At 32.7% G+C, this 22,830-nt stretch overlaps 1 protein-coding gene across 5 annotated transcripts in view; it reads right to left on the bottom strand.

Moving 5' to 3' along the window:
• Window positions 1-22,830, bottom strand: part of LOC118202508 (ribosomal protein S6 kinase beta-1-like) — a 98,076-nt gene that overhangs the window by 34,608 nt on the left and 40,638 nt on the right. For all 5 annotated transcript variants that reach the window (XR_015040730.1, XM_085815279.1, XM_085815282.1 and 2 more), the window contains 3 exons: window positions 21,325-21,415; window positions 6,925-6,966; window positions 6,400-6,465 (listed from right to left, as the gene is read on the bottom strand). Coding sequence is in view for 4 of the 5 variants with exons in the window: in XM_085815279.1 (XP_085671405.1) it covers window positions 6,400-6,465; window positions 6,925-6,966; window positions 21,325-21,415 (199 nt within the window). In the remaining variant the exon portion in view is untranslated. The remainder of the gene's footprint in view (window positions 1-6,399; window positions 6,466-6,924; window positions 6,967-21,324; window positions 21,416-22,830) is intronic.

Below are 22,830 nucleotides of genomic sequence, written 5' to 3'. Positions count from 1 at the left end.
AAAATAGCGTCCAACATATCACGGCTGACTGTCTCCGCCCCCATCCAAATACTACAACATTATTCAAATTCCACTGCTATGAACATTGACTGTTCCAGCTATTTTGTCTTTGATTCAAATTTAACAAATATGCAAGTTTAATTAAATTCATTTCTGGCCTTTTTAATGCTTTTAAATATCTACATTTGTGATGTTTCAATTAAGTCAAATAAAAATGTATTATTTTGCACGTTGTTTCAGTTCATTATTTAAATCTGTTTTTACATTCTTTTTGCATTGTTTTACTATGATCAGTTGTAAGTTTCGGGGAATAGTTTCTCTTAAGGTATTATAAAACATTTTACTTTAATCATTAGTTTGGTTCTTGGCTTGCATTTTAAATCAAACAGAATAACTTAGTAAATGATAATTTAACTGTAATTTGTTTGAACTTTGATTTACTTTGGAAAAATGATGAAATATATTAACTACTGTTAACTGATTGGAAATTGGTTTGTTCCCCTTGATAAGTCAATTAATTTCCATTTAATAACAATAACTGCTTAACTGCTTCAATTTTATTATAATGGACTATTGTTTTACATATTTTTTCAATCTACTAATTAGGAAAAAAAATATTTCTGGCTCTTAATTATATTACTAGCAAATTTTACTACAACAAAATTCTAGTAAGCTTTTCATTAAGCTTCCTAAATTTTACTTTCCTAGGAGATGATATATAAAAAAACCTCTTACACATGTTTGGTGCAGCCGATTGCAACCTAAAAGGGAGGTGCAAAACAATGTGTTATAGAGGTCCCATGTACTAAATTTCAACTTTCTGAGACAACTCGCTTTCGAGTTATACAAAATACATGCATATGTGCAGACAGAAGTCATGAAAAAATCTCTTCTGAATCCGTTTTACAACCCATTTCGGAAAAATGAATCTGTATTCACAATACAGATGTTATACAAAAAGACTGTTCAAATGGAGTCAACAGTGCTCAAAATGGATATTTTTGTTGAAAAATGATACCAAAAATTTTTCGTGATTACAATGCTTCCTTAATTTCGTACAAGGAAGTAAAAACCTTGATCTGCATAACCAATTTAATCTCAGTATGAAGTACAGTCGAATCCGGTTAATTGCGCCACCAGATAATCGGAACAGCTGCTTTTTCAGACCAAATCCTAAAGAACCGAAACAAACCCTATGTACATAAGCCTAATATTATTCGCTTATTTGGATCAAAATTTCGTTTAATCGGACCAAAAACGTGAGAGCGAATAAGAAACAGAAGCCACAAGTTGGCAGCGTACAGCGGATGTACAGGTGGTCTGTGACATATGGAAGGATCTGTAGTTACAGCTCCCCAGGAAAATGCTTCATAAAGGTCAGCAATTCCTTGAAGTACATGACAAAAGCAAAACCGGTGGGAGGTGAACATGTGCACCATTTTCTTTCACCTGTGCCTCCGAGTTTTGAGGAAAGTGTCCGGCTCCACCTGAACGGAATTCTTGCCTGTCAATCATGTTTAAAGTTTACACGAGAAAGCTATCATTTTATCACATTTTGGGGATGATTTTAGTGCTAAAGTTTTAAATGGCAGGCACTTTATCTCCCTCTTGACCTCAACATCTTGAACCTGAAACACCAAGGTTTCTTCAGACAACTTTAGTGAACTGCATGCGTGTCTTGTCTCCCCTGCCAAAATGCCACGACGGGACTTGATGTTAGCTGAAAAACTTGGTTTCCTGGACAAGATCAAGCAACAACCACGAAACACTAGTCAGCGTCGAATGGTGGAAATAACCGGATTGGCAAAGACTACAATTTCGCTCTTGATAAAACAAGAGAATGAGCTGTGAGAAGAATGGGCACAATGTGGAGGACGAGGAGGAACTTCCAAAAAACGGAAGTGTGAGGGCAAGGACCCAGATGTCGATGAGGCTGTTAACTCTTTGTGGCACAGCGTGTCCGGTCTGGACACACCTAAAAATTTCCTTCTGTATGCACAGAAAAATTGAATGAAAGAGGATTTATAGGTTACTCTGAACCTTCCTTATTTATAGCAGATGGCAGATCAACAAAAACCAGTCCATATATTTTAGCCATGTTTAGTTTTTTTAAGACCCTCATTTTTCAAAGAAATCTTCCAGATTTTTTTTAGGGTATAAAAAGAATTGTTTGAAAAGAAATTTCTATGTTATTTTTTTGGCTGTAATTTTTACTTTGAAATCTTGCCTGAAATCAAACGGTGAACCCTAGGTGTGCCCAGACCAGGCTCATCGATAATCTAGGACAATTGAGAGTCTGTAGTTTTTGTTTCTCCACATCTCATCGGTCAGTTCATTGACAACAATGCTCGTTTCAGCACCCTTTTCGAAGCTCTATTCCAATCAGTGTGCCTACTTTGGGCACACCCACAGAATTAAAACGTTAAGTGCTATCTTAACTAAATTTTACTTGTGTACTCCTCTAGGCCTACCTTTTTTAAATCAAAACTCCAACTTTAAAAGGTAGTGTGCCGGAAAAAGGTAATGAATGGTTTGCCATTGTTACTGGATGATCTGGGCGAGTAAGTGGCCCAATGTTAAAATGCAAAGCAGAAGGAAGGACACACTAAAAAGCTGGGCCACGATGACTTCAAAGCTATGGACAGTTGGTTGTCTCGATGGAAATCTAGACATGACATAAAATTCAAGAAAACACATAGAGAGAAAGAAAGTGCTGATAGTGCAAATGCTGAAGAATGGAAATCAACAATACTACCCGAGCTTCTGGAAAAATTTTCAGCACATGACATCTACAATGCAGATGAGACTGGGCTGTACTATCGTGCTACACAGGATGACTCGTTAAGTTACAAACATGTTGCACTCTCTGGCTCCAAAAAAGTGATGGATCGCGTAACTGTTTCGTGTTGCTCAAACATGTCAGGAACGGACAAGAGGAAGCTGTTGGTTATAGGAAAAAGCACTAAGCCTCGCTGCCTTAACCCTTTGATGCGCGTGATATTATTTTTATAATTTTTTTAACTAAAAATTCTAGAAATTGAATATTATTATCCTAGAGACAAATAACATATGAATTTAAAAAAATCTACTCTTGCCCGTTGTTTTGTGGGTGGTGGTCGCACTGTGAAACCACCGCGCATCTAGGACTTTGAAACTTACCTTTTTCCATGCGTGTTTCTAATAAATGACAAAATTTACGAATTAAAAAAAAAAAAAAAAAAAAATGCACGTTAGAATTGCATAATATAGATATATTTTTACATTATTTTACAAACTAAATCGTCAGAAAAATTAAAAAATAAACATTTATGCAATTTTTCTACGGCAGTGAAAGTATAAGTACCTACATAATAAGGACGTCTGGCTACATGGATTAAAAAAACTCAGTAAAATAAGGATTTAAAAAAAAAAAAAAAAAAAAAAAAAAAGAGACTCAGTGTTTTTTTTTTTTTTTTTTTTATTTCACAAAGAACAAATATTTTTTGTGACACTGTTCAAAGCATGTTTTGTCTTTTTGGTACATGCATAGACCCACATTGCAAGTTTAAATTTCACTGGAATATGTCCAGCGTTATTTAGTTTCTTTTCATCTGGCACATGAAATTTGTGGTTTTTTATGTTAATGAGGGGGGCTTGGTCTTTTTGGTACGGATCATTCATTTCCCATTCATACTTATTTTATTCGTATTTCGTCTCAAAATATTTTAAATTTAAATAAAACTTAACACGATTTCTATTTTTTTTTTTTTTTTTTCTTTTTTCTTTTTATTATTTCTATTTTGACGATGAGGTTTGCTGGACGATGAGGTTTGCTGACCTCATTGTCAAAAGCCAGCGAAGCCTTAAAGCACTTGGTTTTGGAGATGGATGTGGACATGCTCATTGAAAGTGAAAATGATGATTTACATGTAGAACTTCAACAGGTACAAAATTGTGAAGAATTTTTATCCGTTGACAGCGAGCTTCAATGCTACGATGAAAATGAAGATTACGACGCTGCAATCGTTGCAGCAAAACACACAACAGCATCGGAAGACCAAGAAAGTGATGATGATGATATCATTAATAAGTTAGAGCAAGTGACAACACAGGATGCGAGGAAATGCATTGAAACTTTGTGTCGGTATTTCATGCAGGAGGGAATGAAGGCAGTCCCATTGCTGTGTTAGATGTTTGTGACGATTTCATTCACGTGCAATCCATCAAGAGAACGCATCAGATCACATTGGATAAGTTCTTCAAATGTTGACTAGTACTTGGTAAGAAATTGTTTTTATTGTGCTTTGCATGTTGAGTATCGTGGAGATTGTTTCTGAGAATTTATTTCTAAATTAATTTTCTAAATGAAAAAAAGTTCGACTGTATTTCTTGTTTGTACTTGTATGTTCGCCATACGTGTGTACCGCACCATAAAGTTCATAATTACATTTTAGTACGATTTACATGTACATTTACTGTTTGCTACATATAGCATGTCCCGTCTTACAACAGGAAATGTTTGTGTAATCGTACCAGGTATTAGGACCAAAATGATCGCTTCCCGATGTGGTCCAATTAACCGGAATCGACTGCATTTATTTTAAAAAAGTAAAATAATTGTATTTACCTGCACTGGTCCAGCTATCAGTAATTTTAATTCTGATAAATTTCTAACAATAAGTTACCAAACATATAATACTTAAATAAAGAACGAAACAGAAATTTGTGTAAAATCTCAACTGTATAAATTTGGCTCAACAGAAGATATGTAAAATTTAATGCTTCATATGTTTAAAACTATTTCAATTTCACACATAACTAATATAAAGATTAAGGAAAATTAAATAAGGACTGAATATTCAATAAAGTATGCTAAATTTTTTGCAATAATTACAGTTTGCATATTTCCTAAAAACACCTCATCTTTCATAAACTTTAAGAAATATTTCTGTATTTTTAACATTATTTCTTTTAACAAAGGTAATAAATACCAGGATTGCCAATTAAAGGAAAATGACTCGAAGTGTTCTGATTGATTATTAGCTGATTGAATAACAATACAATTCGAAAAATTAAGAATACTCCAAGCAGTGATATTTGAAATGGTTTTGCTTTCTGAAGAACTACTCCTCACGATGCACTGCTTTGGAAAGAATTACATTAGAGTAGAGTTCTATGCCATGACAATAATTTCACGTAAAAATGATGAGGGGAAAAAAAACATGAAAAGCAGACTTTTCTAAAATTAACAAGAATTTACTGTTTCTCAACTACATATTAAGAGAAGTTTTAAAATGAAATATTTTATAAAACAAATGTAATTAGCAGACATGCTCAAAGTAATTATGTTTACATCTGAAAAAATAAAATTACACTTAATTCTGTTTATTTATTCACCAAGCAAATTTGTATCACATTTAATTTTAGATTTTAAAATACAAAAAGATTTTACAAATAATTTTAATGGAATTAGAGAAATTGTACTGCAACAAATTTTGTACAGTTTAATAATTTCAGTGAAATTATGTAAAAATTTCTTTTTTGTTTAAAACTGTAACAAGAAAATCTAAAGAAGCAAAGCTTGCCGAAAAGTAAAAATAAAAGGGCAAGTCTATTTGACATTGAGTAAATGGCTATCTCAATTAATTGGTGAAAGCTGGAGTTGGTTTTGGCAACTAATTTTTTTCACCAAATTTGGGGAGAAATCGCCAATCTTGGGGGCATTATGATCCGATTCTTGCATAACTGTAATGGGAAATGTAAATGAATAACTGGACTTAATCAGATTATGCAACTGTATCCAGCCCTTAGATATAACCTTAACTGTATACAGCTTCCAGTAATTTCGAGAAATGGAATTTATTACAGATTTCTCAGCGGCCGGCTGAAAATTACAAAAGATCATAGAGAACACATGCTGTCTGTCAGTAGTCGTTATTAGTTCAGAGATGAACTTGGAGGGTTGAAATAGCAGTGTTAGCTTTGCTCTTTAAATGTGTTGCTTTGCACTGTGATGTGTGCAGTTTAGTTGCTTAGCATTGTAATGTGTTTAACGTTCTTAGTATGAACTACTTATTGTATTCTGTGATACTGGGAAAAGCTATACGAGTATTTTTGCGTTCCAGAACCGTGAATTGTTTGTTTTGGTAAAATAAATTTTATCAAGCGATCAACAATTCTATGTGCATTCAATTTATTACGAATCCATGCACGGTTGACAATATGATTATCACAAAATAAGGCAGATATGTCTTATATGTGAAACTTATTTTTAAACATTATAAGGAATTTTGGCAGCAAATCTTAAAGAAACTAAGATTTCATAACTTATTTGTCTGTTTTAGAATGCAACATTTTTATATTTCTTTTAAGCATATACTTAATTACTCCTCGAAAAATAAAATGAAAAATACATTTTACCTTTCTGATTAAATCTCTGGAATCAGATGTGACATAGTGAGGAAAATTCAGCTTATGCTTCAAAATCTGAAAATATCAGAATAATGAATAAAAACAATAACAAATTTGCAAATTTTATGAAAAAATACAATTACTGTTTCGTTGAAACTGCACAATATGAACAATACAGAACTTCATATCACTAGTAATATATTTTTCATTAAAATGAAATGAAATAGAAGTGAAATCTGAAATGTGTTTATTACAACATTCATGTTTTTAGTAACACAACTACAGAAAACATATTAAACCAAACAAACAAAAAAAAGGGGGGGGGGCAATGATTTATCCTCATCATTTCACTATAAACAAGCTTATATCTGAATTTTAAAAATCAGAAAGAGAACTCTTCTTAACTATTGTTTATCTATATTTATTTTGGGAAACATTACTTATGAAGCAAAAGATATTATAAATTTTAATTTACTGCAATATATTCTGCATATCTTTATATTCCCTGGGGGAACAAAAAAATATGATTCTTACCTTTTCAATTGTTTTTTTTCTATTTTCAGCTTGAAAAGGAGGCTATTAATGAAAAATTGAGAAATTATGCAAATTTCCAAACTAATAATATCATTTTATTCTGTAACTGAAGTTAACCCATTAGCCGCTGGTATTGCGTTGACGCAACGGTCAAAATAAATACATATATAAATATAACTACCTAAGATATTTAATACCAGCTGATGATTTTGTATAGGGAATATTATGAAGATTATTTCTGTAAAAAATATTTGCCTTTAACAATAATTTTGTTTATAATAATTAATCTCATACTTAAGGCACAATTTAAGCAAAATTTTCAACCGAGTATTTTTGCTGAAATTACTTTAACAAAAGGATCGCCGTCTTTATGAGTGATCTATTTTTAGTCAAGGTCACCGTTTATCAAAATATTACATCAATCAGATGTTTATATTTGTGTTGGGAAAGAAGGGAAAACAGGTGTTGCGCTGACGCAACGTCAGCAGGAAACGGGAAATCAATCTCCTTTTTCACTCATTATTTTCGATGTTCTGGTTCATGTATTGCCTGCTTTAAAAATCCCTAGAACAAGGTATCTTACGTTAGAAGAAGCTCTTCAAAGATTTTTTTAAAGAAGAAACAGATGATGATAATGTTAATAATGACCAGAATGAAACTGATATTGTTGTTGTTTCCCCAGAAACTGCAGAAGCTAGTGATGAAGAAGAATGACAATGTTTTAAATAATGATATTTTACCAAATGATACTGTTGGGGAAGTTGAAATTCCCGTAAGAAGTAAGTTTCAGCCTTCTAAAAGCAGTTGTAGTCATACTAAAAAGTTTAAAAAGCAGAAGACTGAAAACTTGAAGTGGATAAAAGAGGAACTGTCAGTTATGTCTCAGGAAGAACATAAAGAAAGAGATAGAAGAGAAACTATAAAAGACAAAATACAAGATAAAACTAGTGCACAGATTTTCGATTTTCTTTTTGGTTTAGACATTTACTCTCTTCTCGTTGAACAAACAAATATATACGCTTAGCAAAAAAATTGCCCAGAATTTATTGCATCTGAAGCCTACATGAGAAGATTTATTGGAATATTATTGCTTACGGGATATCATTCTTTACCTCAAGAAAAAAATGTATTGGTCTTTTGATAAGGACATTTCTGTTCCTGTTGTACGAGAATTGATATCATGTTTTTCAGTACAGGAATATGAAGAATTTGCATTTGAAAATAGTCAAATTGACAATACTGATAAATTATATAAGGTGAGACCGTACCTAAACTTACTAAATATCACTACTATAAAAGTAATATAATATAAAGTCTCTTTTAGATTTCAGACGCGAGATTGCATTATTCCTTTTGCAAACTCCTATTGAATTAGACAGAAATAGATCATCAACAGGAAGACGTAATAAATTCAGCATTCAAAAACCATTGCATGGAGATGGTAGATATTTTATCGTAAAGTCTGTTGATAACAAAAGACTTCGTTGTAAAGAGTGCCATAGCCAGACTGTTTATAGATGCAAAGTATGTAATGTAGCTTTACATCATGATCGTAATGAAGCTTTTCATGCTTGAATCTTTCAATTGAAATAATCTGTATTAGTAAAAGAAATATGATGTATATTTTAATATTAAATTAATTACAAGTAAAGTGATTTGTAGATTTATAAAACGTTATACAGCTAAGAAGTAATCCTGCGCTCCACTCAAATGAAACATCACATGAGTACAATCCTACTCAGCAAACATGCGTATTCTTATTCCGCTGACGTTGCGCAAACGCAACACTCGCTTTTTCCACAGGTAAGAGCATTTTTTAAATTTTCAATGTAAATTTATGTTATAAATGCTTAATTTAATATTCGTTATTATTTTCATGAGAAAAGAATCATTGCTTGTAGTTTCAGCGGTTAATGGGTTAAACAATAAATAAATGCATTAACAATTATTAAAAAAAAACTGATTTGCACACCACGACTTTCCTGTACGGAATATTAAATTACACAAATTTTTTCCTGCATTTCATTTAAACTTACTTCATGAGAGATAGATATATTTTTCATTCAAATTATTCAATTGTCACTTTGCAGCAAGGCAAAAAGACATAAAAACTCAAAATATTTTCATTAAAATTGAAAGACATAAACCACCAAATATGGTAAAACAATTAAAAAACAATTCTTACAATTAAAATTACAGTTTCTATGCAAAAAAACAAGTAATTCGACCAGCAGGCTGATTTTTCAGTACACAAAATTAAAAGTTTCTTTTTGGTCCCACTCTGGAAAAAGACACTGAAGGTGCAGAAAGACTTAATTCACTATTCTGCTAAGCTTCAAATGTAAACAAATATGGCTGCTTTAGTAAACAAAAAATTAGGCTTAGCCTTACTTAAGCAACTTTTAAATTGTTGATAAGTCTACATATATTGCATGCGGATTAACTAAAGGCATAAAAACAAGAAGATAAGAACAACATAATTCAATCATTTTTAAAGCAAAAAATGTATCAACATATATAAAAAAAAAAAAGTTATCAGTAAAGACATTAAGTAAGAAATTTAGAACTAATATTTTACAAAGACCACAAATTGAAATTCATAATTAATAAATTTCAAATAAGCCTATAAATGCAATTACAAATTTAAAAAATGTTTAAAACCATAACTTTTCAAACAAGCAATATCCCAACTTAAAAAATTAAAGAAATTTAATGGAAAATTAACATAATAGAAGAGGAGCTTAATCAACTTCAATGCCACTATGTCAGGAGGAAGAACTTTTGTGGAAGAGAAATTTCAATTGATTTCAATGTTCGCGCTTTTCATGAGTCACTTTTCAAAGTCACACTTTTGAGATATGAAAAACTTAAGCTGAATTTTGTCAAATGGCCCAGCAGAAAGGGAGATATAGAACTGTCTCATTTCTTTTTGTGTGGTGTACTTTACTAGTAAATTATCCATATCATTAAAACAATGATCATCTACTGAACTTCAAGGAGTTTTACTAAAACATATCAGCACTACCAAATTGGTACCCAGTGGCAGAGCAGCTAGTTCGTTGTGCAGCAGAACAACTTTGGGGTTCGATCCCCGGGCTAGGTAAAGTTGACTCAGCCTTTCATTCCTACAGTGGGTCAATAAAATGAATACCAAGTTTGCTTGGGGACTAAACACCAGGGGTCTTGCAAAAAACTGACCACTTGCCCAGGGTATACGCTCATGCAGCCAGGGGCCCACTGTCAAGAAAGCAGATATCAGGGTAGTGCAAGCCATGGCTCACTAAGGGTTGCTGCGCCATTGAGTTTTTAAATATTTTAATTAACTATTTATCCAACATATCAATCAACAAATCTACTTATAAAAGGCTTTTTGTTCCCTTTGTACAAGCTACTAAATTGTTCCTTTCCATGATTTTGTAGCAGAGTGCAGCAATTCTGCAGAAATTTTATCACGATTTCTTTCACTGTCAGCAAATCACAATACAGTTCAAGTTTATAACTCACCTTAATACAAAAAATATCCCAATTTATTAATAAAAACCATTGGAACTTGGAATATAACAAAACAAACGCAAGTAAAAAAAAAAAGACTTCTACTACGGTGATTGTGCTAATATGCAAGTACCTTGACATAAACAAACAGCTATAAGGATTTTAAGTTTTACAAACCTTTATTTTATTTTAAACTTTGCTATCTTCTCTTATTTTCCATTTCTGGAGAGGATAAGAGCGGGTACAATTTTTATGTTAATGAGTTTGCGAACTGTGTAGGTATTTAAGAAGTGGTTTCTAGCCAAGAAGCGTAGAGAGCCTTCCTGCTACCCTGCCACACGCATGCTTTTCAGTCAGTTCATGTATGCCTTTAAGGTCAGAACATAGTTCCTGGTAATATACTAAAACGTAATAGTAGTAAATGCATTTCGCTCACTACATACGTAATGTCAAAAGACCAATCTTCGTGTTAACCCTTTGCGGCTCAGTGTTCCACTACATGGAACACCCAAATTGAATCGCTTCTGAAACCTTTAAATTCAACCGTAAATAGATAAAAAAACCTTTATCATATACTTTGAACTTTTCTTTTTAAACAGTAAATAGCAGCGTATCACAAGGATACACAGAATTTTCATTTATTATGTGTTATTAAAATCCACTTTTTTTCAAGTAATTTTCTCTATTTTTTTAATGATATAAAAAATTTTATTTGGAAAAAAAATTAGGCATAATTTTGCTGGCTGCACTCCAAATTATTTGTTCTATATTTTTTTAAATCTTTCATACAAAAACCATATGCAGAATCATTGAATGAAACCAGGTGTTCCAGTAGCCTGAATACTGCACCTTTAGCGATCTTATGCTGTTACGAATCAGAACATCTGTGCTTAGGAGAGAACATCCGTTGTTTACGTTTTCTGTTTCCGTTGTTTAGGGGGGGGTGAATTCAAACAAAGCAGTATTGAGGGGTGAGGTGTGTTTTGTGTTATGAAAGCCCTAATATTGGCATCTCGAATTTTTTGGCAGTAGGTTTTAGGAGGGAATTTTATTAGTAGCTTGACTCATCTTTACTTAGACCTGCGCGAATTTTTTGCTGTCGCATTTTAGTCTCATTTCCATTTATTTTCAATAATTGTGTAGATAATTTTCGTGTATGTATATATTGTAGGCTTATTTTTCTTTATTGTTAACATTGATCGTAGTTAATTTTTTTATTATTAATTTTCCATAAATGGCGCGGAGAGGTCTAACTCTTTCCGAAAATTTGTAAATATTTTTGTATATACGACTTCTGTATATAGATATTTATCTCATTTATCCGTATATATTCAAGAATATTGTGTATATCCAGGAAACCATGTATACAGCCATAATACAGAGTTTTTTTATTCTTATACAAACACTTCTACTCATTTTCGTGCTTCACTGCAATGCTCGCTTAGTCGCACTTTTAAAAGCTCTGGCAGTGCAGTGTTCCACCTCATGGAACACCCACAGAATTAAAACGGTAACTGCAATTTTTACAAAATTTTACCTGTATACTCCTTTAGAACTAAATAGACTGCATACAACTTTTTTTGTTGAAATTCCGACGTTAATGTATAGTGCGCCACGAAGGGTTAATAGTTTCTGTAAAGCATTTAAGTTTAGTTCTTATTTAGTTAAATTAGTTTATTTCCTATTTTCTATGTTTTAGACCAAAAGTGCTGGTCTCTGCCATCGACGATGTCAGCTCTATGGGGACATGCGTTATTGGCCATTAACACAAAAGTAGGGACAACTGCTGCAGCGTACAATCTCACAATGGGTTCTACGACTTCATCTCGATACTGGACAGCCGTCAAAGAACCCTGTTTAAAGATGTGCAGGTCGGTGCGGTATCCTAATGAAATCCCTGCCCAAACCATAATGCTTCCGCCTCGGAATGCGTAACGTTCGGTGATGTTTTGGGACTGATTGCGTGTTCGTTATTCACGCCATATCCTTATACGCTTGCCATCTGACTCCAGAGCAAATCTTGACTCATCAGTAAACATGACATTGTCCCAGTCAGACCCATTCCAATTGGCGTGTTCCCGGCACCACTGTAATCGTGCCCCTCTTGACTAGACGGATAGAGGAACACAAACTTGAGGTACCTGGGCATACAGTCCACTCATACGTAATCTTCGGCATACAGTAGCTGCAGATATTGCCTTACCAATGGACGCTGTAACCATAGATGTCACACGTGTGGAGGTCGCTCTGCAATTCTGCTTGGCTACAATAGCAATATATCGATCTTCCGCGGGGGTTGTAACCCTTGGGTGACTGGCTACGGGCCTTCGGACAACTGTCTGCGTGGTTTGGAATTGTTTCCATAAATGTGAAACTACAGAATGATGAACGCTGAAGAAAAGTGCAACATCTGTGATCGACTGTCGTGCTTCAATGCACCCCACAGCACGCCAGAGCTCAGAATCTTCCATTTGTCTTCTAGAAGTCACAGAAACATGTATGTCTTGAAAACAAACTGTATAAAAGTTTTAAACACCTTCTATCAGCACTTTTCGTTCAGTTAAAATTTGATTTTTGACAGCCGTATCTTCTTTACAAGTGCTTACAACCAATAGTTCCAGATGTTGAGCACCAGACACCAAGTAAAAGAGAAACCTTTGTGCACGAAAGCAAGCAAAAGTCCTATTGACATTAATGACCTTTCTGAGAGAACTATGTTGATTGATATGAAATTGAACATTTTAGACGAACTCTTGAATATTAGTAACAATTTTTATAAAATCATTAATGTACTTTCTTATATTTTTAGGTTTATTTATAATTGCAGGAATGAATCAAAATGGGTAGGACCTTTGACTAGAAGAGGTAAGAACAGCCAAGGAAACACTTATTAAGCATCAGCAGAGGGCTCTACCTTGTAAAAAGGACATAACAGGTAACTTTAAAAATTGAAACCTTTTTGTTGATTATAAAGAAATAATTTGTGTTGGTGGCCATCTTGGTAAAGTATCTTTGCCATTTTCTCAAAAATATCCTGCGATACTCCCAAGAAATTCTAAGCTAAGATTTATTTTTTTAGTGTGCACAGATGATTACTGCATGCCTTAAGGATTATTAAATGCAGTACGTTTAAAATTTTGGCTATTAGGTGGCACAGATTTGGCACGAAAAACAGTACACCTTTGTGTAGCATGATTTAAATATAAACCAATTTTGTCTTCACGGATTATGGGTAATTTACCATAAGAGAGAGTTAATAGAACACTCCCACTTTAGTGTTTCAGGTTTGGATCTATACGGTCACTTACAAGCATCAGAGAAAGAGCATGCTAAATAAAATTTACATTTGTGTATGTATATAACACAGGCTATCCATCTTGAGCCTTTGTCAGATTTGACTTCTGATGCTTTAACTGTCACTCTTAAGCGATTCATGGCTAGACGTGGCAAATGTGAGAAAATATTGACTGTTAATGCCCTAATTTTGTAGGAGCTAAATCTCTATAGAAGAAACTTAACAATGTAATTCATTTTCCTGATAAAACTTTGGCCTCATATTTCACATTCAAAGAAGCAGACTGGAACTTTATTCCTCCCAAGTCTCCTCATTTTGGAGTGCTATGGGAAACCAGTGTAAAGTCAGTAAAGCATCACTTAAAGAGAACAATAGGAAATTTGCATTTTACATATGAGGAGTTTGAAAACAGTAATTGTACAAATGGAGGGAATACTAAATTTGAGACCTCTTGCATCCATTTACAATGATTCTGATTGGTATGAAGTTTTGATCTCAGGTCATTTTTAATAGGAAGATCAATACACAGAACTCCAGAACCAATGATAATATACGTAAATGAAAATCAGTCAAGATGGCAGCAGAAAAACACAAAGGTTGTTCTGATTATTTAGAAGAAATGGGAACATGGGAACTCTGCAGCAAACAAGCAAGTGGATGGCAGAGAAATACAATATTTCTGTTGGTACTCTGGTACTCGTCAAAGAGGAGTATCCGCCAGTTTGCAAAGGGATTTAGGTCGGGTTATTAAAGTCTATCATGGATCTGACAAAGTAAGAACTGTTAAATTCAAAACAAAATCAGAAGAATTAAAAAGAGCGATCACAAAGATCATCGTGCTTCCTATAGGAAACTGAACTGATATTTTTCATATGTAAAATAAAAATTATATTTTGTTCTAGTATTGTAATAGTATTATGTTGTTTATAAGTATATTAATTTTTGCTTTAAGAATGCTTTGTATAATTCCTTGAAATTTTGTAATTTCAATCTGGGGGTGTGTTAACAACTGCCGTGAAAAACGTACAAGCATTTCCCAGTGCCACGGTTTTTTACACAGGCACGTGTAGTTATGTGATGTATTAGGAAGAAAATAAGCGCAAGTTTTACTTTCTAAAAACTGTTTACTTTCACAAAGTAAAGAATAAAAGAAAAAAAATGAATGCAAAAAATTTAATGTTTTGAGTAAAAGTATAATAAAAAGATGTAAGTATAATAAAAATGATGTTTTTATAATAAAAAAGATCCCTAAAATGGAGTTTCGATCAATTCATTTTAGACCAGTAAAGTGTAATATCAGGTTTTAGTGTTATACCTTGTGAAATCAGTATGCCTAAAAAAACATATATCTCTTCTGAACTGGTTGAATTCCACGAGTTTGTTCTTGATTTTTCGTTTGCAAGGTGTTGGTTCATATACTCGTCTACAAAACGCTTAGTTTCAGTAACAATATGAAGCACAAGCAGTTCATCAAAAAATAATTCAAAAAAGATAAATGGGTTTGAAACATCTGTTATATCTTTCTTTATTCCTGGAACCTACTACAAAAAGTAAACGAAAACGGAGGACACAGAATAATAATAAAAAGAAAGTTTTACCCAAACAACACCAGCCAATACCGCGTAGTCATTACTTTCATCGCTTTAGACACACCCCTCTCTGCAATTTCTTCCCACACTTCTCTGAAATAGTATCCTCCTTCGCATACTCTGTCAAGGTCATTGTGGTGTTGCATTCCAAAGCTTTGCGAATAAATTTACGGGTAGCAGCACAAAGCAAATGATAGTATTTTGGAAGGGCGTATATATAGGCCAGTGGCAGTTAAGGAGTTAAATTCTTTTGAAGCGAGATGGCCCTGCCATCGCTACTACTTCAATGGCAATGGCATCGCCATCTCGCTTCAAAGGGACTACTTCAATGGCGAAGCGGAGTGTGTGTGCTTGCCGGAGTGTCTTCCACAAATGAGTAAAGTAGTAGTCATAGTTTAGTTTGTTAATTCGTTAGTTTAACTCTTTCACATTGAAGTTGCCCAAAACACCCGAGCATTCAGACATTAGGTCGACCAAACGCCTAAATTGTTCCAGTAGCATAATAGCAGTAGTTATAATAATACAAGTAGTATTAAGTTGTTTATAAGTACACTGCGAAAAAAAGAAAGAGATAGAAAGGGGGGACAGTTCTATATCTCCCACTGAAATTCAACTTGTGTTTATCAAGTCTCAAAAGCGCGACTTAGGATATGTAATTGATTTACATATAGCATTCTTCTAATATAGGTATTTTGATACAAAATCGAACTTTTTATGAAATGCCATATTTCGATTCTAAGACACAAATTATGCCAAACTGCCATGTTTTGTAAAAATCGCATGAGTAATTTTTAAAAAATTAGCTCCGAAAATTTTATCTCCTCACTGTTAATTGAATTTGATATATATTTATTAATATCACATTTTTTTTTTACTAAACTTACTTGATTCCTTCTTCCATTATTTGAAATTTAGGTTCATTCCAAATAAAATTCCCCCATTTTTAATGATTTATTTTTAAAATTTATATTTTTGAATAATTTTTATAATTTTTTAAACAATTTTGAATTATTACCTATAACATTTTTATCATCATCTTAAAGTGGATGTATTTCTAAGTATACCTGCCAAAAATTAAGAGTTGTTTATTCAAAATTTCCTAGAATGTATGTGAATTTACATATTGGCGTTTTTTTAAATTTGGCATATTTGTTATAAAAAATAATAATGCCAAACGTGGCTTATGCATTTTGTTAAAATTATTTGAAATAATGAACGATGACATTTTTCTGCTCATTTACAATGAAAAAAAAGGAAAGGAAAATATGTTGCTATAAAGTAAGAAGTTCCCCCAAATTAATTATTCTTGGGGCAAACTGAAAAAAAATTGTGACGATAAATTTTTAAATTTCTCCATAAATTTCACACCATATTTTACAAAATTTAATATTTAGGCATAATTTGAGTCATAGATTGGAAATAAGGAAAAAAAATTGACATGTAATTTTGAAAAAGTCTGATTTTATGTCAAAATATCTATATTAGAATAGTGCTATACAGTCAACAGTCATTAATTCGGACACCCATAATCCGGAATGATCTATAATCCGGACCTCAAAGCTACAAACTTTCTGTCCATGCGCTGCGTTGACACATGCGCGTAAGACCTTTACGGCTGCAAATATGCGTGTGCGCACATGCATAATACGTTTACGCATGCGCGTTTAATTTATAACGGATGGTATAAGCTAAGCTAAAATTATCTAATTCAGTTAATGTTGCAGATTGCGTTGTTCGTTAATCTTCGAATTGGATCCAGCTTATTATTTTTTGCAACATTAACTGAATTAGATAATTTTAGCTTAGCTTATACTGACTATTATACATTAAACGCGCATGCGTAAATGTATTATGCGCATGCGCACACGCATATTCGCAGCCGTAAAGGTCTTACGAGTACATGTAAACGCCTATGCGCAGAAAGTTTGTAGCTTTGAGGTCCAGATTATAGTTCATTCCGGATTATGGGTGTCAAAATTAACGACTTTTGACTGTATATAATAGTTTAGATTGTTAATTAGTTTAATTACAGTCCATTTTGGTTAATTAACCAAACCACCATGTGCACCCAACATATGCTAGAAACATATTAGCTTTTACAGAGTTTTGATGAAGTAATTACTGATTGAATAAGGTTGTGAATAAGCTGCTTGGTCAGATTAGTGAAAAAGCAGGCGTGAATAGAGTTGGAAAACAAGATGTATAAGTGGAATTTTGTATAAAAATGGGGAAAATTCCTATCGAAATATTCCAAATGCTTAATCAAACATACAAGGATAATGGTATGAATGAAATGCAGTGCTCTGATAAGTTTCAGCATTTTATAAACACCAGAAGTTTTGTTGCTGATGATCCAAGGACTGGATCATCTACCATGTTATCAGATAATTAACATGTTTATTTTGCACCACGAATTTGTCCCATGCAGTCAGATAAAGTCTAACCCAGAATTCTAACATGACTGAGAGATGCTTTGCATAGGAAGAAATTTGAAATAATGCCCCAACTCAAGCATAGTTCTTTGTCAGCAATTATCTGGCAAAGCATTACACTTCTCTTGTGCACCATCCAACCTACTCTCTGAACTTGGCCTCAGCAGACATTTCTTCTTTTCTCAAACTTAAAACCATTCTGAAAGGACATTGTTGGAAGTCCATACAGGAAATTCAGAAATGTGATGGTGCCATCAAAAAGAGTGATATCCAACAGGCATTGCAGAAGTGAAAGAAATAATGCATTGACATTAGAAGAGAGTACTCTGAATGGATTATAAATTTGTATAGCGAGCCATACCGCAAGAACAGCAAAAACTGAACCTTTTTTAAACCCACATAGTGTTAGCCAAGAAGGGCTATTAGTCTCAAAATGGGTGCGTTGAATCATTTTTCAAGTTGTTGCCACCAAATATTATCATCCTGTATTATATTTTAAGAAATTAAATTACAAAGATTCTGCATGAACATATGTATGTTTCACGTATTGTGAAAAAACAAAGGTGCCTAGGGTCATTAAATTTTCAATAGCGTAGCGATTAACTCAAGTATGATCACCTGGAACCCCGAATTTGGAATTTTAATTGTCTATTTTATATTTTTGTAAAACTTTATCGAATTTTTTATTGAAAAAAAAAAAAAAAATCAATGACTTCAAAGCGAGCAGTGGCAACACTACAGGGAATAAAACACTTTTCTTTCCAGAGAGCGAGACTGTCTATCGGAAATTCTAAAGATAAGCTGTTTTTAAATATTTTCAGCACTAAGTGGTGTTAGCCCAGTTTGAAACATGCATGTGTTTGTAAATGAAAAAAAAAATGCCTGTTTAGGCATAATATAAAATTTGAAAACTTTCGGATATTTTTTTAACAGTCCTCATACTGTGATAGAAATTAAAATGGGAAATGTTGACGTCGAAGATAATTCTTATGATGCTTATGAAAATGTAGAAATGCTACATACAAAAAGAGAACTCCCTACCAGCTGCAATGCATGACATTAATAAATTGTTTTCAATGTAAACAGCTGAAAAGAAAAATTTGAAGTCTCTTGATTTTTTTAATAAAAATATTCCTACAATCTGCATCATAAAATTTCATATTATTTTTGTGCTAAAAAATTACACAAAAGTTAAATTCATAAATATTTCTTGTTACTGATTTTTAGTGTTTTTGTATTTTTATACATTTTATGGATAAATGACTGTTTAAAATTACAAATATATATTTTAAATGGAAATGTGTAATTGGAGAAATGTGTCTATGACTTTTATGCTAAGTAATTTTTTTGTGTAAAATTATTAACATATGCTGAGAGTAAATAAAAAAAAAAAAAAAAAAAAAAAAAAGTAACCGCACAAAATAACAATTGTATATAACTTTTTTTTTTAAATAGGAGTAAAATATTTTTGTGGGATATAAGACAGTGCTATGATTCCAAAATCTATTAATTTTTATGCAATTTTTGAGATGATCTATTTTGACTCATCACCAAATCAGATACAGTGAACCAAACTTTCAGTCACTTGAAGTTCATTATGGCAAAGTTTGACTGTATTACCTACTTAATTTACACAGAAAATTATTTTCTATCTAACATAGTTCCAACACAAACTGAACTAAGGTATGTTTTTTTTTTAAACTTTAAAAAGCCAGGTTTTAAACTGATTATTGTACCTTTCTCTACAAAGCTGTACTACTGCAATCATCAAGTTATTTATGCTGATCTTGAAAGCTGCACTGCACTAGTTTAAGGCTACAGAGAGCTACGAATACACACAATTTAACAGTACGTTAACATGATTTGATCTTCCTTTATTCACACTCAGGAGTCATTTCATATACAGTCAAAAGTCTTTAATCCGGACCTCAAAGCTACAAACTTTCTGCGCATGCGTCAATGCATATTGCTTTAACGCATGCGCATCTATTCATGCACATAATACATTTACGCACGCACATTTAATGTATAACGGACGGTATAAGCTAAGCTAAAATTATCTATTTCAGTTAATGTTGCAGATTGCGTTGTTCCTTAATCTTCTAACTGGATCCGGCTTATTATTTTTTCGGACTGTTAGAGTAATTTTATAAAAGTAAGCTCGAACTTTCGATTATGTCAAAAAGAATTTCCGATTCTGGAGCTACCAAAGGATCTACAAAGCGAAAGCATGTTTTGATGTCCATCAAATAAAAAGTGGAATTGCTGCAAAAAATGGATAAAGGCATATCCTTTGTTTCTCTAATCATTCGAAATCTGTTTATCAATTTCACGCTGCTCTGCTGCGGAGGGGAGGGGGGGAGAGGGGTGGCACGCAATGAATTGGAAGTTGATCTGTCAGCACTACCCTTATCTTGAGAGCAGATGTTTTTATTTTATTTGGCTTATAATTCCTTACTAAATGTAGTATTTCATCTCGATGTACTCCGTCTTTGATATGATTTAAATCAAATTCCTCGTCGTTATAATTCGCTTCCGATAGTGAAGAAAGTGACACAGAGGTTATTGAAAACGAAAAAATTTCGATTGATAAATTAGTCGGTATTCTCGACACAGCAATTATAAGACTTGAACAGCGGAACTTTGTAACTGAAGAAGAAATTATGTCTGTTTATAGAATTAAAGAGAAAGTATTATCACATAAGATGAAGCAACTTAAACAACTTACATTGAAAGAAATGTTTAATAAAGTAAACAAATAAATATTAAGCTTTTTTTTTTGTAAATTTTGATACCCTTTAGATCATAATTGTTTTTTATTTCATAAATTACGGTTTCATATTTTTAATTTTATAATTTCTGCATGCCATCTTACCAGATTTAAACTGGTGATCTATAATCCGGAATCGACGACGTCCCGACGAGTCCAGATTAAAGACTTTTGACTGTATATAGAATATCAAGATTACATGAATATCGATAAGATCACATCAGCCATGCACTCCCTCGTGACAGCCAATGATCTACCACAGTATTGCTACAGCAGTTGATCAAGATGTCTCACCTGAAAAAGAGAGCACTATCACTGAATATCCAAAAAACTGGCACAGCTTGATCTAATGAGTTGTGAACTAAGTATTTTGTGCCAACAACAACTATTAGCATCAGTATTTTTAACTGGACTCACAAATTCAGTTAAAAGAAAATTTTTAAAGTGTAAAACTATTTGTTCCAACAAAATTCAAAGAACACTACTTTTTTTAATCAAGTGCTCAGATGCCATTCTTTTTACATTTTTTTCTGACAATATTTATTCATACTACTAAAGCACTTTTTTAACCATGTATTCTTTTCTTGGGGTTATGGCCCATTAAGCCCATTTCATATCAAGCTGAACTTCATAATTATACTCATTGTGTAATCAAGTTCTCAATAAATATAATTTATAAATTACTTTTAAACATAATGATAAAAATTATTTTAAAGATAATGATTATAAAAAGTGCTGTGGTGAAACTGAATGAACAACACTTCTAAACCAGATAGCAAAATTATCCTAGGCAAAGTATTTTTAGAACTAGAAGCAACTTACTGAACCTGTCAGCATGTCATACATCAAAGCCCCAAGACTCCACCAATCAACTGCTCGTCCATGTCCACTCTGTGTTAAAATTTCTGGAGCCCTGTACATGTAATGTAAAAGAATATTGATTACATAACTGTAAGAAAATTTCAACAGTAACAATAATAAAACAACTCTAATAAACTGTCAATTTGAGAGATGCTCATAAAAAATTCTTAACAGCACATATATATTTCAACTTTAGGAAAGTGTGGGGATAAGAAATAGTAGTAGTTTACTAAATTTAAGAACTGTGCAAAAATCGATTTCAGATACACTGAATCAAGCTGTCTGTTGCAATTAATGTTAGATTCTGCCTCTCTTCTAAGTATACTCAACTTTTATTTTTTTAACTTTGTTACATGTCAAATTAATTATGAAAACAAAACCTTTTTTGTGCTTACTCTCATTAACACATCTTACACTTTTCTTTTTGAAATAATTTAAATAACCCACATGGAAAAATTTGAAAACTATGATGATATAGTATATGTGTGCGCATGTGTATAAAATATAAAATTTGAAGGGCAATTGGCAATACACTTTTTTAACTTCTGAATTTTCAATTAAAGTACATCCCCTTCAAGACATCTGTACTTTTCCTGCAGTAACTGCATTGCTTTAGACTTTTGCCCAATTGCTGCTCAGGATTAAAACAGACTTTCTGAGCTTATAAATATTACGCAACTACTAACCATCGCTCTTTTGCTGCCTATGCTTGCTAGCTAAAAGACAGCTTTGCCGCTTCTATTCATTATTAAAAATGGAATATGCAGTAGTTAAAATTGTGGGATCCAGATTGCTCCTATCGTGCAGTGCTGTGTCATAGAATAATCCACAAGTAATTCTTCAAACTTGGTCATTGCCTTTACTATATTACCAATATTTCGGTAATCTTATAACTTCAATCCACTCATGAATGGAAAATAATTTCTCGTTTTCCCTGGTCAAACACTCATCTAATATCAAATTACCTACAACAAACTAAATTATCAACACACATGCACACGTGTAAAGAAAACATGTAATGCAAATAGCCAGCTAATGTAAATGCTGTTAGTTTAACAAACAAATAAAAAAATAATATTTCTGTAAAATGCACTCTGTGGTTTTAAATTACATAGAATAATGTTTGAGATCAGAAAAACTAATTTGATAAAGAATTTTCCCAATTATTTGAACTGATGACAGGACTAAGATGGAGATAAATGGCTGACTACACATAGATTAGTCTTACACAGATGGTAAGGTGGTCTAATAAAGTGATACAACATACTGTGAAAATAATTTTAAGAAACTGGTAATGTGAATGGAAGATCAGACTTAAGTTGTCCAATGTAATAAACCAAATAATGACATCTGATCAAAACAACTATGTCACCATTAAGTACACACAGCCCCACAAATAGATGACTGGTAAACAGATCCTTTAGGGGGCAAACACCTTAATATAAAGGTACTGCATTTCACAGTGGC

The sequence above is a fragment of the Stegodyphus dumicola genome, chromosome 4, assembly GCF_044657685.1.
Source record: "Stegodyphus dumicola isolate Sdum_Otavi_A_Nest chromosome 4, ASM4465768v1".
Taxonomy (NCBI): domain Eukaryota; kingdom Metazoa; phylum Arthropoda; class Arachnida; order Araneae; family Eresidae; genus Stegodyphus; species Stegodyphus dumicola.
The sequence above is the reverse complement of the archived record's forward strand: the minus strand, read 5'-3'. Positions and strand labels throughout refer to the sequence as shown.